Source organism: Typopeltis vanoorti, chromosome 23 (assembly GCF_054136105.1).
Source record: "Typopeltis vanoorti isolate ZY-2024b chromosome 23, IOZ_Tvanoo_1.0, whole genome shotgun sequence".
Lineage (NCBI taxonomy): Eukaryota > Metazoa > Arthropoda > Arachnida > Uropygi > Thelyphonidae > Typopeltis > Typopeltis vanoorti.
Window position 1 is genome coordinate 2950600 of NC_143571.1, and position 17841 is coordinate 2968440.

General features: G+C 35.2%; 1 protein-coding gene across 8 annotated transcripts in view; it reads right to left on the reverse strand.

Annotated features, from left to right (window-relative positions):
- Positions 1-17841, reverse strand: part of Usp30 (ubiquitin specific protease 30) — a 252115-nt gene that overhangs the window by 185626 nt on the left and 48648 nt on the right. For 6 of the 8 annotated variants that reach the window (XR_016550340.1, XR_016550341.1, XM_090413150.1 and 3 more), the window contains exon 2: positions 1668-1847. The exons of 1 other annotated variant lie outside the window; for it this stretch is intronic. Coding sequence is in view for 5 of the 7 variants with exons in the window: in XM_090413150.1 (XP_090269276.1) it covers positions 1668-1847 (180 nt within the window). In the remaining 2 variants the exon portion in view is untranslated. Of the gene's footprint in view, positions 1-1667; positions 1848-12078; positions 12457-17841 lie in introns of those variants that run through there. One more of the 8 variants, XM_090413151.1, reaches the window with a different exon arrangement.

Here is a 17841-nt window from a genome sequence, read left to right on the forward strand (position 1 = left end):
AGTTGAGTTACTTAGTGATCATTTTGCAAAAGTGTACCATCTTCGTTGTGATATTGCAGTGCTGAATGTATCATTGACTGATGAGTTTAGAGATAGACGAAACAGAGGTGCTTAGTATATCACAGGACCTTAATACTAACACTGCCATTGGGTTAGATGGAATATCGGCCCATGTGTTACGAGAATGTTCAAGAGAATTAACACCACCTCTGACCAGGCTGTTTAATTTAAGCCTCAGTTCTGGTAAAGTTCTGATAGAGTGGAAAGAAGGAAAATTAATTCCACTGCATAAGGGAGGCTCCAAGACAGAGGTAGCAAATTATAGAAAAATCAATATATCTGGAGTGGTGGTTAAGGTTTTGGAAAAATTGGTAAAAATTAGAATTCAGGACTGGGTGGACAGCAATATGATACTCTATAAGGGACAACATGGTTTTGTGAAGGATAAGTCTTGCATTAGTAACTTGCTTACTTTCTATAATAAAGTAACATTGGAGTTGGATACTGCTGGACTTTGCAAAGGCATTTGACAGAATTCCACATGGAACTCTGTTGCATAAATTGGAGCAAATGGGTATGGATACGAAGTTGGTGATTTAGATTAGAGGATGGCTGGTGGATATATATCAAAGAGCGGTTTATGGAGAAACTGAGTCCAGGAGAAGGCAGGTGACTAGTGGTGGTGTACCTCAGGGATCAGTGCTTGGTCCTCTATTGTTTAATTTGTACATTAATGATATTGGAAATAATTTTAAAGGAAATATCCACTTGTTTGCTGATGATGCAAAATTAGAAAGAGCGATAGTCAATTCAGATGATGTAGATATCTTGCAGGATGACTTAAATAGGCTGACAATATGGGCTATCTAAGTGTAAGGTGACGTAAATGGCTGTCTAAGTGTAAGGTGATGTTTACTATATTACTGGAACTGAACTGCACGAAGTTGACGAGGTAAGAGACTTGGGAGTTATTGTGGACAGAGAACTTAAGCTTAAAGGGCATACTGAAAAGGTTGCCAAAACATCACATCAAATTACATGGTTGTTGAAGAACACATTGACAAGCAGGGATAAGGAAGTGATTGTCCCACTTTATAAGGCATTAATAAGACTGCATTTGGACTACTGTGCACAGATCTGGTCACCTGGATTTCTTGGTGATGAAGAAATGGTGGAGAGGATTCAGAGGCGAGGTATAAAGATTGTTGCAGGTCTGCGGGATGTTTCCTACAAGGATAGATTGAAGATCTGTGGGCTCCAAACTAGTTGATAGACATAGGAGATAAGATATGATAAAGAAATATAAATTATTAGAGGGATTTTATAGGATTGATACTGACTTTTTTTTTAAGACTAGTGTAGGAAGGGCAAGAATGAAGGGCCATCCCTGGATATTGTGTAAGAGTGTAGTTAACAAGGGTGTTAGGAGTAGATTTTTTGCTTGGAAAGTTGTGAATGGGTGAAATGCATTGCCAGAGGTGGTTGTGAATGCTTCATCTATGAATGAATTTAAGGAGAAGTATGATAGGTATTGTGCGAATAATGGTTAGTGTGTTAATTTAGGTCTCCCTCAATGAGTCTTGACTCCATGGAGACAGTTATAATAATAACAATAAATTTTTCAAAAATAAGAACATATTAGCTAACTTGCAAACACACATACACACCTTTTAAAACAGACAGTAAAGCAACGGCTAAACTAAAGTTGCTCTCTCCAATACCATTTCTTATTCTATCACTGTTAACACCATTGAGCCATTTGATAAATGAAGGGCAGGATGCTAGAGCCTGAAGAACAGCATTTAGGAAACAAGAATTTCCAAGATTTTGTAACCCTGGAACTTTATCTGAAATAATGAAAATGGTAACTAAAAAATACAATATTAATAATAATAATAATAAAAAAAATACAAAGAAAATAGTTCAACTTTTTTTTTTTTTCCAAATTTATATATACAAAAAAACACTTTCTTTCAAGGATTTCTCATACTGAAACTTAATTTGTATAAAATTATCTTAATCTGTACAATGAATTCTGCTATGAATGAATAAATAACTCTACAGCATTAAGAGTGGGCTATTAAAATAAATACTAACTTGAACACACAGAAATCTCAGAGCTTGGTGGATAAGAGGAGCGATATGATTGGGATAAGTTGGTGAGAGGAGCCTATCACACAGATACAGGAGAATTAAATTCAAAATGCAAAGAAATTATGAAGTATCTTCACGACTGGCCTACTTGTATATATAAGCTAATGACATCATGTCAACTGTCTTAGTATTTCATCATACAAAGCGCACATCCTTTTGAGCATGTATAACACTAAGCATTATGGGAAGAGCTACTACTCAGATCAGTTTCAACCTTTACTGAGGTATGTTGAAGTGCGAGAATACCTCTCCGAAAAGTCTGAATGATCTACAAGATCACTCTAAATCTTACTGAGTGACTCTAAAGGATCGCTACTCCTGACCTGAATCACTCCAGAATAGGAAATTCAGCAGTGGTTCCACCCAGTGACAAACAGAAACCTGCTACCGAGTAGAGCCTCTCTACTCCCCAGGAAGCAAGAAAAATCCAATGATGAGCATTAATAAGTGTCATCAGTGGGAGCCTGTTAAACTGTGAATGAAATTATTTTGTATGTTTTTATTCTTCATTCACATTTAACATAATCTACCATATCCTAAGCAAGACTTGTTATATATCATTTGTTAGTCTTTTGCTTAAGATTTATTATTCATGTATTTTCCTTGAATTTTATCAGTTATTATGTAATTATATAATTTTAAGATATGTCATGATAATGGAAGGACTCTGTAGTGAATGCCATTTATTTTATTACTTTGTCCTTCAATAATATTATAAGATATTCTATGTATGTAACTGTTATGTGCCTTAGGTGAACTGTAACATATGTTTTATTTATTATAATTGTAAATGAAAGTGAAGGAAAAATTTAGTAACTGTAATATTTTTTATTTTATTTCATTACTGAGTGTAAAAGTATAATCTTATGTAATGCTTATGTTTACGTTTTGTTCGTTGCCATGGAGACAGAAATAAAATAGAACGCGCGAGCTTAGGGCGTGAGCTGCGGTAATTGGTAGTAAGAAATTAATATGAGTTGGACGAGTGAACAAGTTTAGGTGGGAAGAAGGAATGTATATGAACGGAAGATGAAAGTAAAGAAGGACACTCAAGGGCAGGAGCATTCAGAACACTAAGGAGACGAGGAGAAAACTTATAGACGGCTGAGAGAGTAAAGTCAGCGGTAGCAGTAATAGGAATTTTAGTGCCTTAATAGGATTAACAAAAGACCAGAAGGTTAATAGGCAATCCAGAATAATTCCTCTACGTTCTAGAATTACTACTTATTCCTTTGTTGCTTTGAAGGATTATGCAAATCTCAATTTGTTATGCAGTAGTAAACATGGAATAATTATTCTGTCTTATAGCAAGTCCATCAAGATTTCAGCAGCGCGATAAATAATAATTCAGTTATCTCCGTGAAGAATTCTTTTGAATAGTGTTGCTTCGGAGTAATAAGTGAATATAGTTTTGAAATGTGCTCTCATTGAATCTGATGTGCTAAGGATTAATCCCGGTAAGAACAGTCCTACTTTATTTTATTTCAGTGCGAAGATTTAAGTGATAGCTCGTCTAGAATATCCTAACATTTACTGTGGTGTTTTGCTGAGTTTAGCCAAGTCAGAAGCTTAAAAGTAATTCCCCTTGAAGTAATGACTGCCACCATTAATAATTCAATAAGTGCTTGCTGACTAAGTGTTAAATTATAGAATGCAACTGAGTGATACTAGTAAATTTATTTACTAAGAAATTCTGAAGTTTTGAACTGTACGAACAATTTTTATGATTAGAACTATGAATTTAGTATCTGAAGATGTGATGTTTTGACCTGAAGAACTAAGTTAATTGTATTATCTTGTTTTCGGAATTATAATTTTATGTAGTTGTCACATAACCTTGTATTAAATGTTCTGTTTCATTAACTTCGATATTATGTGTGCCTGATTCTTTTTCATTGCACCATTGATAAAAAGTTCGGATCTTGCAGGAGCCCAGGGGGCTCCTGCAAGATCCGAAGTGTAAAATATTAAATTCGGCCTAAATGATTAATGAGACTGCTAAATTAATTGAAGATTGATCCTACTATTTTACATAGGCTAATCTAAATATAGGGTGGCACAGTATAAATATAAATTTCCCCATATTTTGAATAGTAATCAACCAGCAATTAATTGATTTTATTAAGAACAACTTTACAACAAGATGGCAGATTCAAAACTAGGAAATTGGTTCCACCCAGTGATAAGCAGAAACCTGCTACTGGGTAGAGCCTCTCTACTCCCCAGGAAGTGCGAGGATACCTCTCCGAAAAGTCTGAGTGATCTACAAGATCACTCTAAATCTTACTGAGTGACTAAAGGATTACTACTCCTGATCTGAATCATTCCAGAATAGGAAATTCAGCAGTGGTTCCACCCAGTGACAAGCAGAAACCTGTTACTGAGTAAAGCCTCTCTACTCCCCAGGAAGCAAGAAAAATCCAATGATGAGCATTAATAAGTGTCATCAGTGGGAGCCAGATTAGAAGAGATCCCAATGTTGAAGTAATGCAGAAGTCATACATTTCCCATATACAAGTGAAAAGGTATAATACCTTATTAAAATACTCTGGATTAGAGCTAGTTATAATAAGTTTTTTCACTTGGTTATAAATTAAATTAAAAATTATATTCTTGTTAATCCGTTATCCTTCACATGCAAACTTTGTTTGCTATATTTTCAGGTCTATGACAAAATCTCCCTAAATATCTCATCCTCTTTATTTCTCATTGTTATTGTCCCCATGCCTTCCTACTTAGAGCAAGTGAAAAGGTATAATAACTTAATAATAAGGTATTATACCTTGATTCCTCTGATGTAATCAGTAACATCTTTTTTATCCTAGTGGAAAATCTCTATCTCTACTTGTTAGTATATCATCCTCACCAAACCATGTTTCGCTTATAACAATTTTTGGGCAGACCAACTCAGTCAGTCTAGTGCTACTAATTTTCTTCCTTTATTCTTGAAACTTCAGGCATTCATGCATTTTTTTTTTAAATATTAGCCTCACATGTGAAAAGTTGCAAAACCTATAACAACTGTGTAGACAAAGTGATTAGGGAGAAAGGGAATATCAATTGATATGTTTCCTGAACAGCTGGAGATTATCTTGGGGGGGGGGAGGGATAGGCTGTTCAATCTGTGAGAGAAGAGGTAATCTGTTAAGTAAATTGCCCTGTGGATAGCAGTAAACATTCTTTGAGTGGTTTTTGGTACACCACCCCCAAATGTAAGAACACTATTCCTTTGTATATCAACATACAAAAGACCTAAACTCCTAATTTAGGGCACACTAATGTTGAATAAACAGGAGTTTTTACAGTTGTTGGGTTGGAGTTGATATTAAAATTAGTGTCCCCCAAATTTTTAAATTAATATAGCCATACTTGAGAGTGGCAGTATTTCTTTGCTGATATTACAAACAGTAACTCAAAGCAACTCCTTTTTTTCTTTTCATAATTTTATATTTTTTTTTCACTTAAAATAACCAAATTTGATCAACCCAAATGTGTCAGTAAAGAGATAAGACTATTAAATCAAGGGTCAAATGATTAAATCTTTATTAAATAAGTTATAAAATATTTTTATTGTTTGGGTGGTGTTTAATATTATTATTCAGGCCTCCATGGAGTCAAAAGACTCATCGTAGAAGGTCCCCCCCCCCCCCCCAAGAAACAAAGTCTATCATACCACTCCTTAAACTCATTGACCGTTCTCCCTCTCACCACTCCATCAGGCAATGCATTCCATGGTTCAACCACCCTCCATGCAAAGAAACCACTCCTCACCCTCTTGCTCACAGTTTCCTTTCGTAACTTCCAGGGATGGCCTCTTGTCATCACTCCTTCCCGCTGTTCAACCAAGCGAAAGAACTCCCCACTGTCAACCCTGTAATCACCTCTCAACAGTTTAAAAGTCTCGATCACATCACCTCTCCTTCTATCCACCAAACTCTGTAGTCCACATTCCCTCAGCCGATCCTCATAACTATCATTATACAGTTCTGAAACCATCTTTATCCACCTTTGTACCCTTTCCACAGTTAATTTATCCCGTTCAAATCCTGGGGACCAAAACTGAGAACAATAGTCCAAGTGTGGTCTGATCAGGGTCTTATACAATGGAATGATAACTGTTTCATCTCTGCAGGTCAGCATCCTTCTCATTATTGCAGCAAAGTTGTAACACCTAAGGGGATTAGATACTATACTATATAACTCATTGTTATAAATAAAATAAATATATTAATGATCATTATTGATGAAATAACTAAATAATAACTATTTGATTAAATTCAAATAACTACACACAATATAACCTATTTATGAAAAATCACCATAAAACTGAAATACAGATATTCACTTAATGCCATCCCCAGAAGGGGATGACATTAAGTGCATCTTGTTATATATTCTTTAAATATATAACAAGATATTTAAGTAATTTATTGGAATAAAATTATATAAAAAGCCTAATCTATAACCAGCAATTTTACAGTATATTTATATTACAATACAAAATCTGCTTAATTTTTTATCGGGATCATTTTTAATTCTAAATTTTTTGTACTAAAAAAATCTGCTGAAATCTAATTGTCCTAATTTTGTTATTCAACTGTGATAAGAAAAATGCATCATGTAACTGATGTTTTAGAGTACCAGTTCTGCAAAAACAGAAGATGACCACATTTTTATTTGGTGTCGAGCTTATCTGTGTGCTGTTGAACAGTCGCATATCATGAAAATAAACACATTCAATCGGCAAGCAGAATCCGATTATTTGAAAGTAGTGCTGTATGTAATTTAGCATCAACAAATTTGGTGCATCCTACTTTTCAGGTGAAAAAAAAAAATTCATGGAATGAAGTTGCAATGACAAGTATGTCAATCATGCACTTCAAACATGTTATTCTTTCTTGTCTGATATTTAAGCTTGTGTACTTGTGAGATTTAATTGTTGATTAAACAGATCTTATGTAGAACAACTAATTATTGTCTATTTGGTGGAAGGGATTTTTTATGTTAAGGTTACCACTTATGAAAAGCTGGTAACAATATAATATATATATATATAGAACCACAGGCAGGCTAAGGGTTGAACAATATGTAAACCTTGCACTAGAAACCAAACATGAAACTCATTCAAATTACTTCAGGTAGCCAATAAGTCAGATTATAGCCTCACACTGAGTGATCAATTGTCTACCACCTAAAAGACAACTTCATAGACATTAATGTCTGTGAAGTTGTTCATAGATATAGCTCAGTCGGTATAGACAAAGCCCTTTGGTTGGAAAGACCTGGGCTCAATTCCAGTCCATGACGTGAAAAACCTCTAACTGGTCTCTTTCGACTAAAGGTGAGTTAGTCTGTCTCATACAGAGGTAGAGGGTTTTCCCCCAGAAACTTGGGTTTTTCATCCCTCACAACAGGCAAAAGAGCCCATGAACACACACGGATCTACAGTCATAAAATACACAATCGCTCACTAGGAGGGCTCACAACCAGTCCTAAGGGATGGTCGAGGAACAGGGGTGGGGAATCCCATACAAATAATAATAATCATAAAAAAAAATTACTGAGATTCAAACCCATAGCCTGTTACTGTTATGTGACTGTCAAATGGAGAGCAGTGATGCTAACCATGGCAAATGAAGTGAGTAAAGAATGTGAACAAACGCTGAAAGTAATATCTGAAAAAAGCATATCAAATTATTTGATAATACCTCCACATTCTTACAATCCTGAGAGAGATTTTTTTCTTTTTAAAATATTACCACACTAGAAGCCACAAAGTCTAAAGCAATAAATGCAGTGAATGGGGAGCAAAGTAATCTGTGAATATTCTTTTTAAAGAGCTGGAAGTTATAGTCCTTTGGGAATACTTAATGAGGAAAGGCTGTTCCAATAAATGGAGTAGATGGAATAAAAAAAACAACTGGAGTGCAGTCAGCTATTCAAGTGTAAATGGATGTTGGACAGCTGCCACTCATGTTCCAGGTTTAGCATAAGTGGGGGGGGGGGGGTTTCTAAACCACTATTTCTAATGGATGCTAGTTCTGAACAGTGCACATGGAAATATCTGTAGAAAAGACAATGCAGAAACTGCCCATCTGTGACAGTGGATGAAGAGAGCATGCATGAGAGGGTCATCAATCAGCCAAACTGCATTAAGAATTTTTAGAAAGGCCTTATGTGCATCATCCCAAATGTGAGAGCAGTATTCCAAGGTTGGACAGATCTGAAATTTGGACAGGATAAGCAACTGGACAGAAGAGAGGTAATGTCATGAAGAAAAAATATATCAAGTTTTTTGGAAGCTAAAAATGCTATATTTTGAGAGAGAGAAAGAGAGATCTAATCTTGACTGTTTAGTTCAGCAATATCAAAAGTTAATGGAGAAGACATAAGGTCTTTTATGTGAGAAAACAGATGAAACTATGTTTTGGAATCACCGAAAGGATGTGTGTGTAGATTAGTGTATACTTATTGCGTATGATCTTCAGATGCTTAATCACAGCAAGGTTTGACATTTGAGTAGGGTAGTGGAGGAGTGCTGTGTCATCAGCAAAACTGTGAATAGCATTTAAGTCAGTGAAAGCAATTCATTTATATATGTAAAGAAAAATTTGGATGAAATAACAGAGCCCCAAGGAATACTTGCATCAACAGAAAAATCTGAACAGAGAATACCTTTTGCCAATTACAAAGGGAGGAAAATGGGCTATAATTTGTTGAGAAGCCCTTGATGTCACACCATATCAAATACCATAGAAATATCAAGCAATATTACAGGTTTCTCCAAACCTCTCCATAGCATCTGTCCAGAAGTGGGTAATGTAGGCCAGGAAGGGTCAGCATGCATTACTTTGGACAACACTGAGGCGAGAACAATACGGTGATAGTAGACACTTTTTTCTTTTAGTATGGACTTTATATTGGCTTAGTCTATGCTACAGGGTGGATGTCAACTGAATATAATAATGTACAGGTGTTAATTTAGGAGCTCATCTTTTGAGCACAATTGATGGGATTCAAACAGGAAGAGAAGCCTTTTTGTGGTATCTAGGTTGTTCAAGATGATTCTTCTGATGCCTTTATCGCAGAAAGGAAGCATGCAATGTATGTTGAATTTTTTCTTGACAATTATTCATAAGACAATTACACTTTTTTATAAAATCTTTATCAAGTAGCTTTATTTTTATCCTCCTACATGTTTTGCCAATCTGTTTCTATTGGCATCCTCAGGGAATACAAATCAGTAAGCACAAAATGAAGGTTACAGACTAGGTTATAACCGATGGTTCTAAATCATACAAAAATTGGTATTGTGCGTGACAATGTACGTGTCTCGTTAACGTGATTTATTCGTGATGACTCATGACGTAATTGTTATGAAAGTTCATTTCTTTGATATTTAATGATCTGATAAAAGTTTTCCAAATTTCTGGTAAAATTAGACCTTGATTCTTGTTTAGGTTTTCAGTTTTACGGACGACTGTAGCTGCTTCTTTAAAGGTTCTTGAATGGTAGTTATCTTCTATGTGTGGCATAAGGCTCTTATCCCACTCAATGTGATGGTTAGTAGAGGAAAAGTGGCATGAAAGGCCTGAAATGTCTTGTTTGTTATTTCTGACATATCCTATGTGTTCTTTCTTTCTCGTTTCGAAGCTTCTAGATGTCTGACCTACGTAACTAATACCACATGAGCAAGGAATATTATATACTCCAGAGTATTTGTAGAATGGGTGAGGATCTTTCGGTGATCTTAAAAATTTCCAAATAGTATTGATTGGTTTGAATGCCACTCTGATCTTGTATAGTTTTAAAAGGTTAGCTAATTTTTTGGAAAGGCTGTTGACAAAAGGAATTGTAATTGTACTGATGTATTGGACGTCATCACGTTGTCGATGTGGTATATCAGTAAATAGAATCTTGTTATAGAGTCTTTTAGGGTAACCATTTAAAGAAAGTTCTCTGGATATTGTGGTTAATTCCGTTAGTAGGTCATCCTTGTCTGTCGTATACTGTATAGCTCTTTTCTTGAGACTATGGATAATGCTAAGTTTCTGAGCTATGTGATGAGCTGAGTTGAAATGGAGGTAACGTCCAGTATTTGAATTACCTCAACCAAATCAATAGTTTCCACAATACCATCAAATTCACATTAGAAATGGAAAAAGATAAAAAACTGCCATTCCTTGACATTTTAATAAAGAAACAATCCAATAATAGTATCAACCTATCTGTATACAGAAAACCTACAAATACTGGACGTTACCTCCATTTCAACTCAGCTCATCACATAGCTCAGAAACTTAGCATTATCCATAGTCTCAAGAAAAGAGCTATACAGTATATGACAGACGAGGATGACCTACTAACGGAATTAACCACAATATCCAGAGAACTTTCTTTAAATGGTTACCCTAAAAGACTCTATAACAAGATTCTATTTACTGATATATCACATCGACAACGTGATGACGTCCAATACATCAGTACAATTACAATTCCTTTTGTCAACAACCTTTCCAAAAAATTAGCTAACCTTTTAAAACCATACAAGATCAGAGTGGCATTCAAACCAATCAATACTATTCGGAAATTTTTAAGATCACCGAAAGATCCTCACCCATTCTACAAATACTCTGGAGTATATAATATTCCTTGCTCATGTGGTATTAGTTACGTAGGTCAGACATCTAGAAGCTTCGAAACGAGAAAGAAAGAACACATAGGATATGTCAGAAATAACAGACAAGACATTTCAGGCCTTTCATGCCACTTTTCCTCTACTAACCATCACATTGAGTGGGATAAGAGCCTTATGCCATAGATAGAAGATAACTACCATTCAAGAACCTTTAAAGAAGCAGCTACAGTCGTCCGTAAAACTGAAAACCTAAACAAGAATCAAGGTCTAATTTTACCAGAAATTTGGAAAACTTTTATCAGATCATTAAATATCAAAGAAATGAACTTTCATAACAATTACGTCATGAGTCATCACGAATAAATCACGTTAACGAGACACGCACATTGTCACGCACAATACCAATTTTTGTATGATTTAGAACCATCGGTTATAACCTAATCTGTAACCTTCATTTTGTGCTTACTGATTTGTATTCCCTGAGGATGCCAATAGAAACAGATTGGCGAAACATGTAGGAGGATAAAAATAAAGCTACTTGATAAAGATTTTATAAAAAAGTGTAATAGTCTTATGAAGCATGCAATGTTCCCGATACAAAAGAGGAGGTGATTTGCCTTTATCACCTATGTAGAAGTCAGATGAGAAGAATAATGCCAAGAGTTTAGCCTTATCTTTAGGTAAGGCTGCAATGCTACCATTTTTGAATGACAAAGAGATGGAACAAAGTAGGACAATTTATGCCCAATAACTTTTGTAAGAGACCAAAAGGCATAACTACCAATGGCATAGGTAGCATTTAGCCATATCCTAATAAAGTCAGGCTTAGTTTCTTTTAATAATGGTTTTGCAAGTATTGCTGGCTTCAGTGGAGGATGTATATTTAAGCTGGAAATTTCTCAAGCTGCTATGATAACTGTTTTCTTTTTATGAAACACAAGGAAATAAGTAAATAATATTTATTTAAAACAATATATTTTAGCCTGAATATTACAGGCCATCAATAGGTTGATGTTATACATAAAACATTGCAAATGTATAATTGAGGAAACATTGAATTATTAACCACCTAAGAATATAATTAATTAGAAGTATCTAATATCTAAGAAGTATAATTTCCAAGTTCAATGTATATGTTTTTTTTTTATCTAATATAAAAATATACATCCACAAATTAAATTTACTATGGAAATAGAAAAAAACAAAACAAAAACAAATTATAATTCTTAAATATTCTATTCCTCCCTGGCCATGGAATTAATTACTTCAGTTTATTGAAAGCTCACTTTCACTGGATGCTACATTCAACAGCAGTCTGCTTACCATCCCTCAGAGAAGACTAAAATTATCAAAACATTAGTACAATATGCTCGCATGTTTTACACCTCAACAATTACAGTAACAACTCATGAAACTCAACGGCTTCCCAGAAAGGACCACACAACATCTTTTTAATTCTTATAATCCTAACTCAAATAACAAGGAAACATCGAGTACATCGAGTCTTGATCCCATACATTTCTGACACTTCAGAACCAAACATTTTAAGGCAGTTGGAGCAGATGATATTCAGCCTGAAATGCTCATATATGGAGGTATGAAAACAGTCGTTGCATTGCACAATTCAGAAAGCCTGAATTCAATATGATTGGAGCAGAATACCCATCTATAAAAAAGGAAATAAAACTAAATGCCAAAATTACAGAGGTATTTCCCTACTCAATGTTTTTATACAATGAAAACTGTGGTTTCATTGTATAAAAAAAAATCACTAAAAAACACACGTACTAACCACAGTGATAAGTTTTAATACGTAAATATTTCAGCCCAAGTATCTTGGGACATCCTCAGTACAGTAATTCAAACAATACTAGGAATAACACACAGTTAGGGCACGTGATTACAATGGAATCTCAATATGTGTGCAGTAATGTGTTATAGAAGTAAATTAAAATATAACTGAACAAAAAAAAAAAATAAATAATAATAATAATAATAATAAAAAATAAAAAAAACATATATAAAGAGACTATTTTACACAATTTTGTATGACAATTTCCCATACTTTAGGAATAGTAAGAACATCGTTGCGGTTTTTAACTACTCAATGTTCCTGGTAAGATTTATGTAAGTACACTTGAGAAAAGGCTAAGAAAAATTGTGGAAGGGAAGCTTCGTGAAGAACAAGCTATATTCAGGCCAAACAGCAGTTGTCAGGATCAGATTTTCGTATTGCGACAAATAATTGAGAAATCGTGGGAATATAAAAAGGATTTGTATTTTAAGTTTTGTTGATCTGGAAAAGGCATATGAAAAAGGTGCAAGAGGAAAGATCTTCAAAACGCTACAATTATATGGTGTAAATGGGACATTATATCAAGCAATACAGTCTCTATTTAAGCTGTAAGTCAGCAGTTAGACTTGAAAGAGGTACAGGAAGATGGTTTAAGGTAAAATCAGCTGTGTGACAAGGGTGTACATTACCTCCACTATTATTATCTATATGGATCAATCACGTTATGAAGGAAAGTGGTATTAATTCTGATATCAAAATTGGCGATGTTAATCTCAGTTCTTTACTTAATGCAGATGTTATACTTCTACATAAATCCGGTATAAGTTTGCAAGATTCCCTGACTAAATTGAATAACTGTTGTAATAAATTTGGTAATCAGCAATAAAAAGACAAAGACAATGAAAACAGGCAGAAACATTGCAAACCTCAACTGCATCCTATGTGAAACCTATAGGACAAATAAAACAATTCAGCTATTTAGGCACAATTTTTAGTGAAAAGTGTAAATTAAATATGGAAATAGACAAAACAATTAGGTAAAGCTGGTATGGTAGGAAGTCAGGTGAATAAATTTATATGGAATAAGAAAGAAATTTGTCAAAACACTAAATTAGCTATACACAAGATGGTGTTCAAACCTTCAACTTAAGGATCTGAGAGCTTAGAAATAAAACACTTGATCAAAGACTGGAGACCTCTGATATGAGAGTTCTGAAAAAGATTAGTGGAATGAACAGATGGCATAAATGGCAATATTACATTAAAAATGACAATATTAGAAAAGAACTTGCCATTGTTAGCATCCAAGAATGTGTTAGTAGATCTAATCTCAGGTGGTATGGTCACTTAAACAGAATGGAAGAGGAAAGATTAGCAAAACAAGTGTTCTTTTGCTCTTTGCCAGGGCAGAAGAGAAAAGATCTGAGAAAGCCCAAGATGTAGATGGATTGATACAGTAAAAAGTGCCTTAAAAGACAGAAGACAGAGAAACCATTTTGCTGCCATATCCTCAAATTGTGGAGCAGTTGGCTCCCTAGATAAATTATTAAAGTGTGGAGACAGAAATCAGAAAACCTACTCTAAAGACAAAATATGGCAATGGTCACTTCATGTCTCAAAAAAGCAGGGTTAGCTATGGTGTTTCAGTGAGCAAGAAAGGTCATCAACAACCTAGAATTCCAGTTAGCATTTGCTCCACTTTTAAGGTGGTAATACTCGCTTCATCAGAGCACAATCTGTGGATACAAGCCATACCACAGAACAATAGGATTGAAGACTATATACTGAAGACAGACTATATATTGTATGATCAATTCATAAATGGTACAAAGCAAGCAATAAGGCTATGGACCAAGTAAAAATGTCTGTAAATTTTTTGTTTTTAAGTTTGGTTTCTCTGCTTTGCACCAAAAGTGCAAGTATCCAGAGACCTGAGGTGGCCTTTAAAACTTCCATGATGAGTTTCTAGAGCAAAGTTCCCAGATCATCTAAGCTGCCATGGTACTAATGTATTATAGGTTTACAAGCCTTTTGTGGATGGGATTTACTACCTCCATATGAGACTAGTTAACCCATCTTCTGATTAAAATCTTTGTTTCTTTGCATCCAACAAAGGATTTGAAACCAGACCTTTCCAACCTAATGGCACCACTACTTCTAACAGAACTATGGAAGTGCAGAATTCAAGAACATAATATCAGGTCTGGTTGGCCGAGTGGTTAGCATATCTGCTCTCCAGTTGTCTCCAGCAAGCCAAGTTCAAATCCTGGCTAGGGCATAATGTTTATGATTGACTTTCACCTTCCTACATTCATTTATACAAATATATATATATATATATATACACACACACACACACACACACTCTCCCACTATAGAGCAGGCTGCCATGGGAGAAGTAGACCTAATTGCCAGCAATGAGAAAGGCCTTCACTCAGCAGTGAGGAAGAAACAGACTGAATATCATCATAAGGTCTATAAGTCAAATTTCTGTTCTATGGTAGATTTTTTCATTTTTCTGAAAGAAGATTTTGCCATTCCTATTATTTTCATATTTCTTTGCTCTGATCAATGTTATTAAAACATACTAGATGGAAAACTTGGTCAGTTTCTAAAACTGTTATCACTTTAACTGCTTTATCTCTCTACTTAACAGAAATTGAAGTGAAAAATTGTTTAATCTTAATGATGGGGGGTGGAGACAAAAAAAACAATACAGGTGGATTAGATCAAATGCATGAAATATATGAAACTAAATTTTTCTACAATTTATTGTATATGCTTTTATTAGTACCACCAATTATTACACTGAGTTGAGATGGCAAGCAAAAATTGTGTGAATGTTGTGCTAACAGAACTGTGCGAGGAGAAAAGGGTGCAATTTGCTGATAAGTGGAATGTATTTGATGAGCACATGAATTGTATAAAAGAGACGGATTGCATGTAAATGGATTTGATGAGAAGCAATAACAGAGACTGTTACACTTCTTTCTAGCAACAGAACATGGATCAGAGGAAGTCAAAGTGATGTGAATGGACAAAAGAGAAAAATATGAGAACAGAAATGCAAGCTGAACAGGGAAAGGGATTTCAGGTGGTCCAAGAAACACTGCAAGGAAAGTGGATTCTAGAAATTAATGAATGCATGCATAGGGATGGGTTTCACCACCCACCTCTAGACTCAAGCCATGGAAAATTTTGGAGAAACTCATGTGGCTGCTCTCAACTGCATAGGGCCTAATCAACAAATTGCCATTCTATGGTCTGCCTTTCACACTCTGCAACTGTATCACAAACTTTCTCACTGGTCACTCACTACATCATGGTTGACGGTGGCCTCCCCTTAAATTTCTCAACTAATGCAGGAGTACCTCAGGGTTCCGTTCTTAACACCCACTCTCTTCCTCTTATATATAAATGACCTGCTCTCACAGACTTCCAATCCTATCCATAGCTTTGCTGATGACAGCACACTCAATTCCTCCTTTTCATTTGACAACCCTTGTAGTGCTCAAGTATTGGAACCCTCAAGATCCACTGTGACCAGTAGCCTGAACTCTGCTCTCCTAGCTATATCCCAATGGGACAAGGACAACCCTTATAGAATTCGATGCTATCAAAATTTAGTTGTCTGATCTTTTGCAAAAAAGAGGTTGCATCCCCCCCCACACACACACATCTTCAATAATATTGAGATATCCAAAGACAATCAGATTTCCCCTTCTTAGATTGATCTACAGCTTTGATCTTTCCTAGCAAACACATTTTAACTATAGCTTCAGTGGCTCCCAAATCCAACCAATCAACCATAGAATATTGCTCCCTTATTTGGGGTGGTGCACTAAAATTCTCTCTAAGATTGCTCAATTCTATCCAGAAGAGGGCAACCCAGCTAATTAATGATCCCTGTCTCACATATCTACTTCAATCCCTCTCACAGACGTTCAGTTTCTGCCTTGTGCCTCTTCTACAGATACTTTCACGTACAGTGCTCTGCTGAATTGGCCACTATTATTCCTCCACTTTCCTCCAAAATCATTAGAACAAGAGCCACTGCTAACCAATACCCTTTTACAATCAATCTTGAAACTCACTGAACCAACTTCATTGCCTCATCTTTCATTCTACCTTTCTGTTCTTTGGAACAGTCTCTCCCACTTTGCCTTCCCCCAAAGAAAACACGCTTCAGCTGTTCAAACAAGATGTGGATACACACACACACACAATGCAGCTCTTAATTGTTTTGATATCTATTCTTGCATCTAGTTCACCTAATAAGTATCCTTTTTATTTATGTTAATTATTTGTTGAGGCTGTTTATATAATTTCATGCAATCTTCATTTTCTTCTGGAGCATGAACACTGTCATGTTAATTGTATTTTTAATATCCTGTTTCTAAAATTATTTCATTTTAGTATTTATAGCAATGGTCCCCCCCCCCCACTGTTTAGATATCATTAGCAAAGTTCCTGCTTTTACTCTTTCAGATTTCATCCTCACTGTATATTTGAATATGCTCACTTAGTTCTTTAATTCCTGTTTCCTTTTGGTTCTGTTTGGCTGCTATTCTTATATGCTGCTACAGCATTTTCTCTAAGTCTTCATCTTGAATGCACTATCACTATAATATTCCACATTAAAAATCTGACATATGCTGTTCTGTTTTTGTGTCTCATATCCTTTTTCAGTCTAGGGTTCCTCCATCTGACCTCAACAGACATCCTTAGAGCAATCTGATATGATAATCAAATCAAAGGATTTATTTATTGTTTGTGAGACTCGCACAAGTAACAAATGAATGGAAAAACCAGAGCTTTCAAACTGAGCAATATTCAAAATTCATTCCAAATATTGGATCAATTATTCCAATAGTACACTGTTGTCATATTCCAGTTGCAAAAGCAGGCAACACCAGAATGTTTAAGCAAAAGTGAGTGAAATGATTCAATCACCTTTGCATAAACATTCTGCTTTTTGCCTTACCTTTTGTATAGATATTCTTATGGCAATGTTCTGCTGAACTGACCACCACACGCTTCCATTTTAAGTGGAGCAGCTGTAAGTCAACATACATTCATAGTCCAGCTTTTAACTTACCCATCATATTAACTTCTCATCCTCTTTCATTCCTCTGGAACAGCCTTTTTCACAGTTCTCACCAAGAATTATTAAAAGTTAATCACCCAGATGTTCAAGCATCATCAAATTTTACCATCTATCCACATATAATACTGATGACTGAGTTTTGCACCC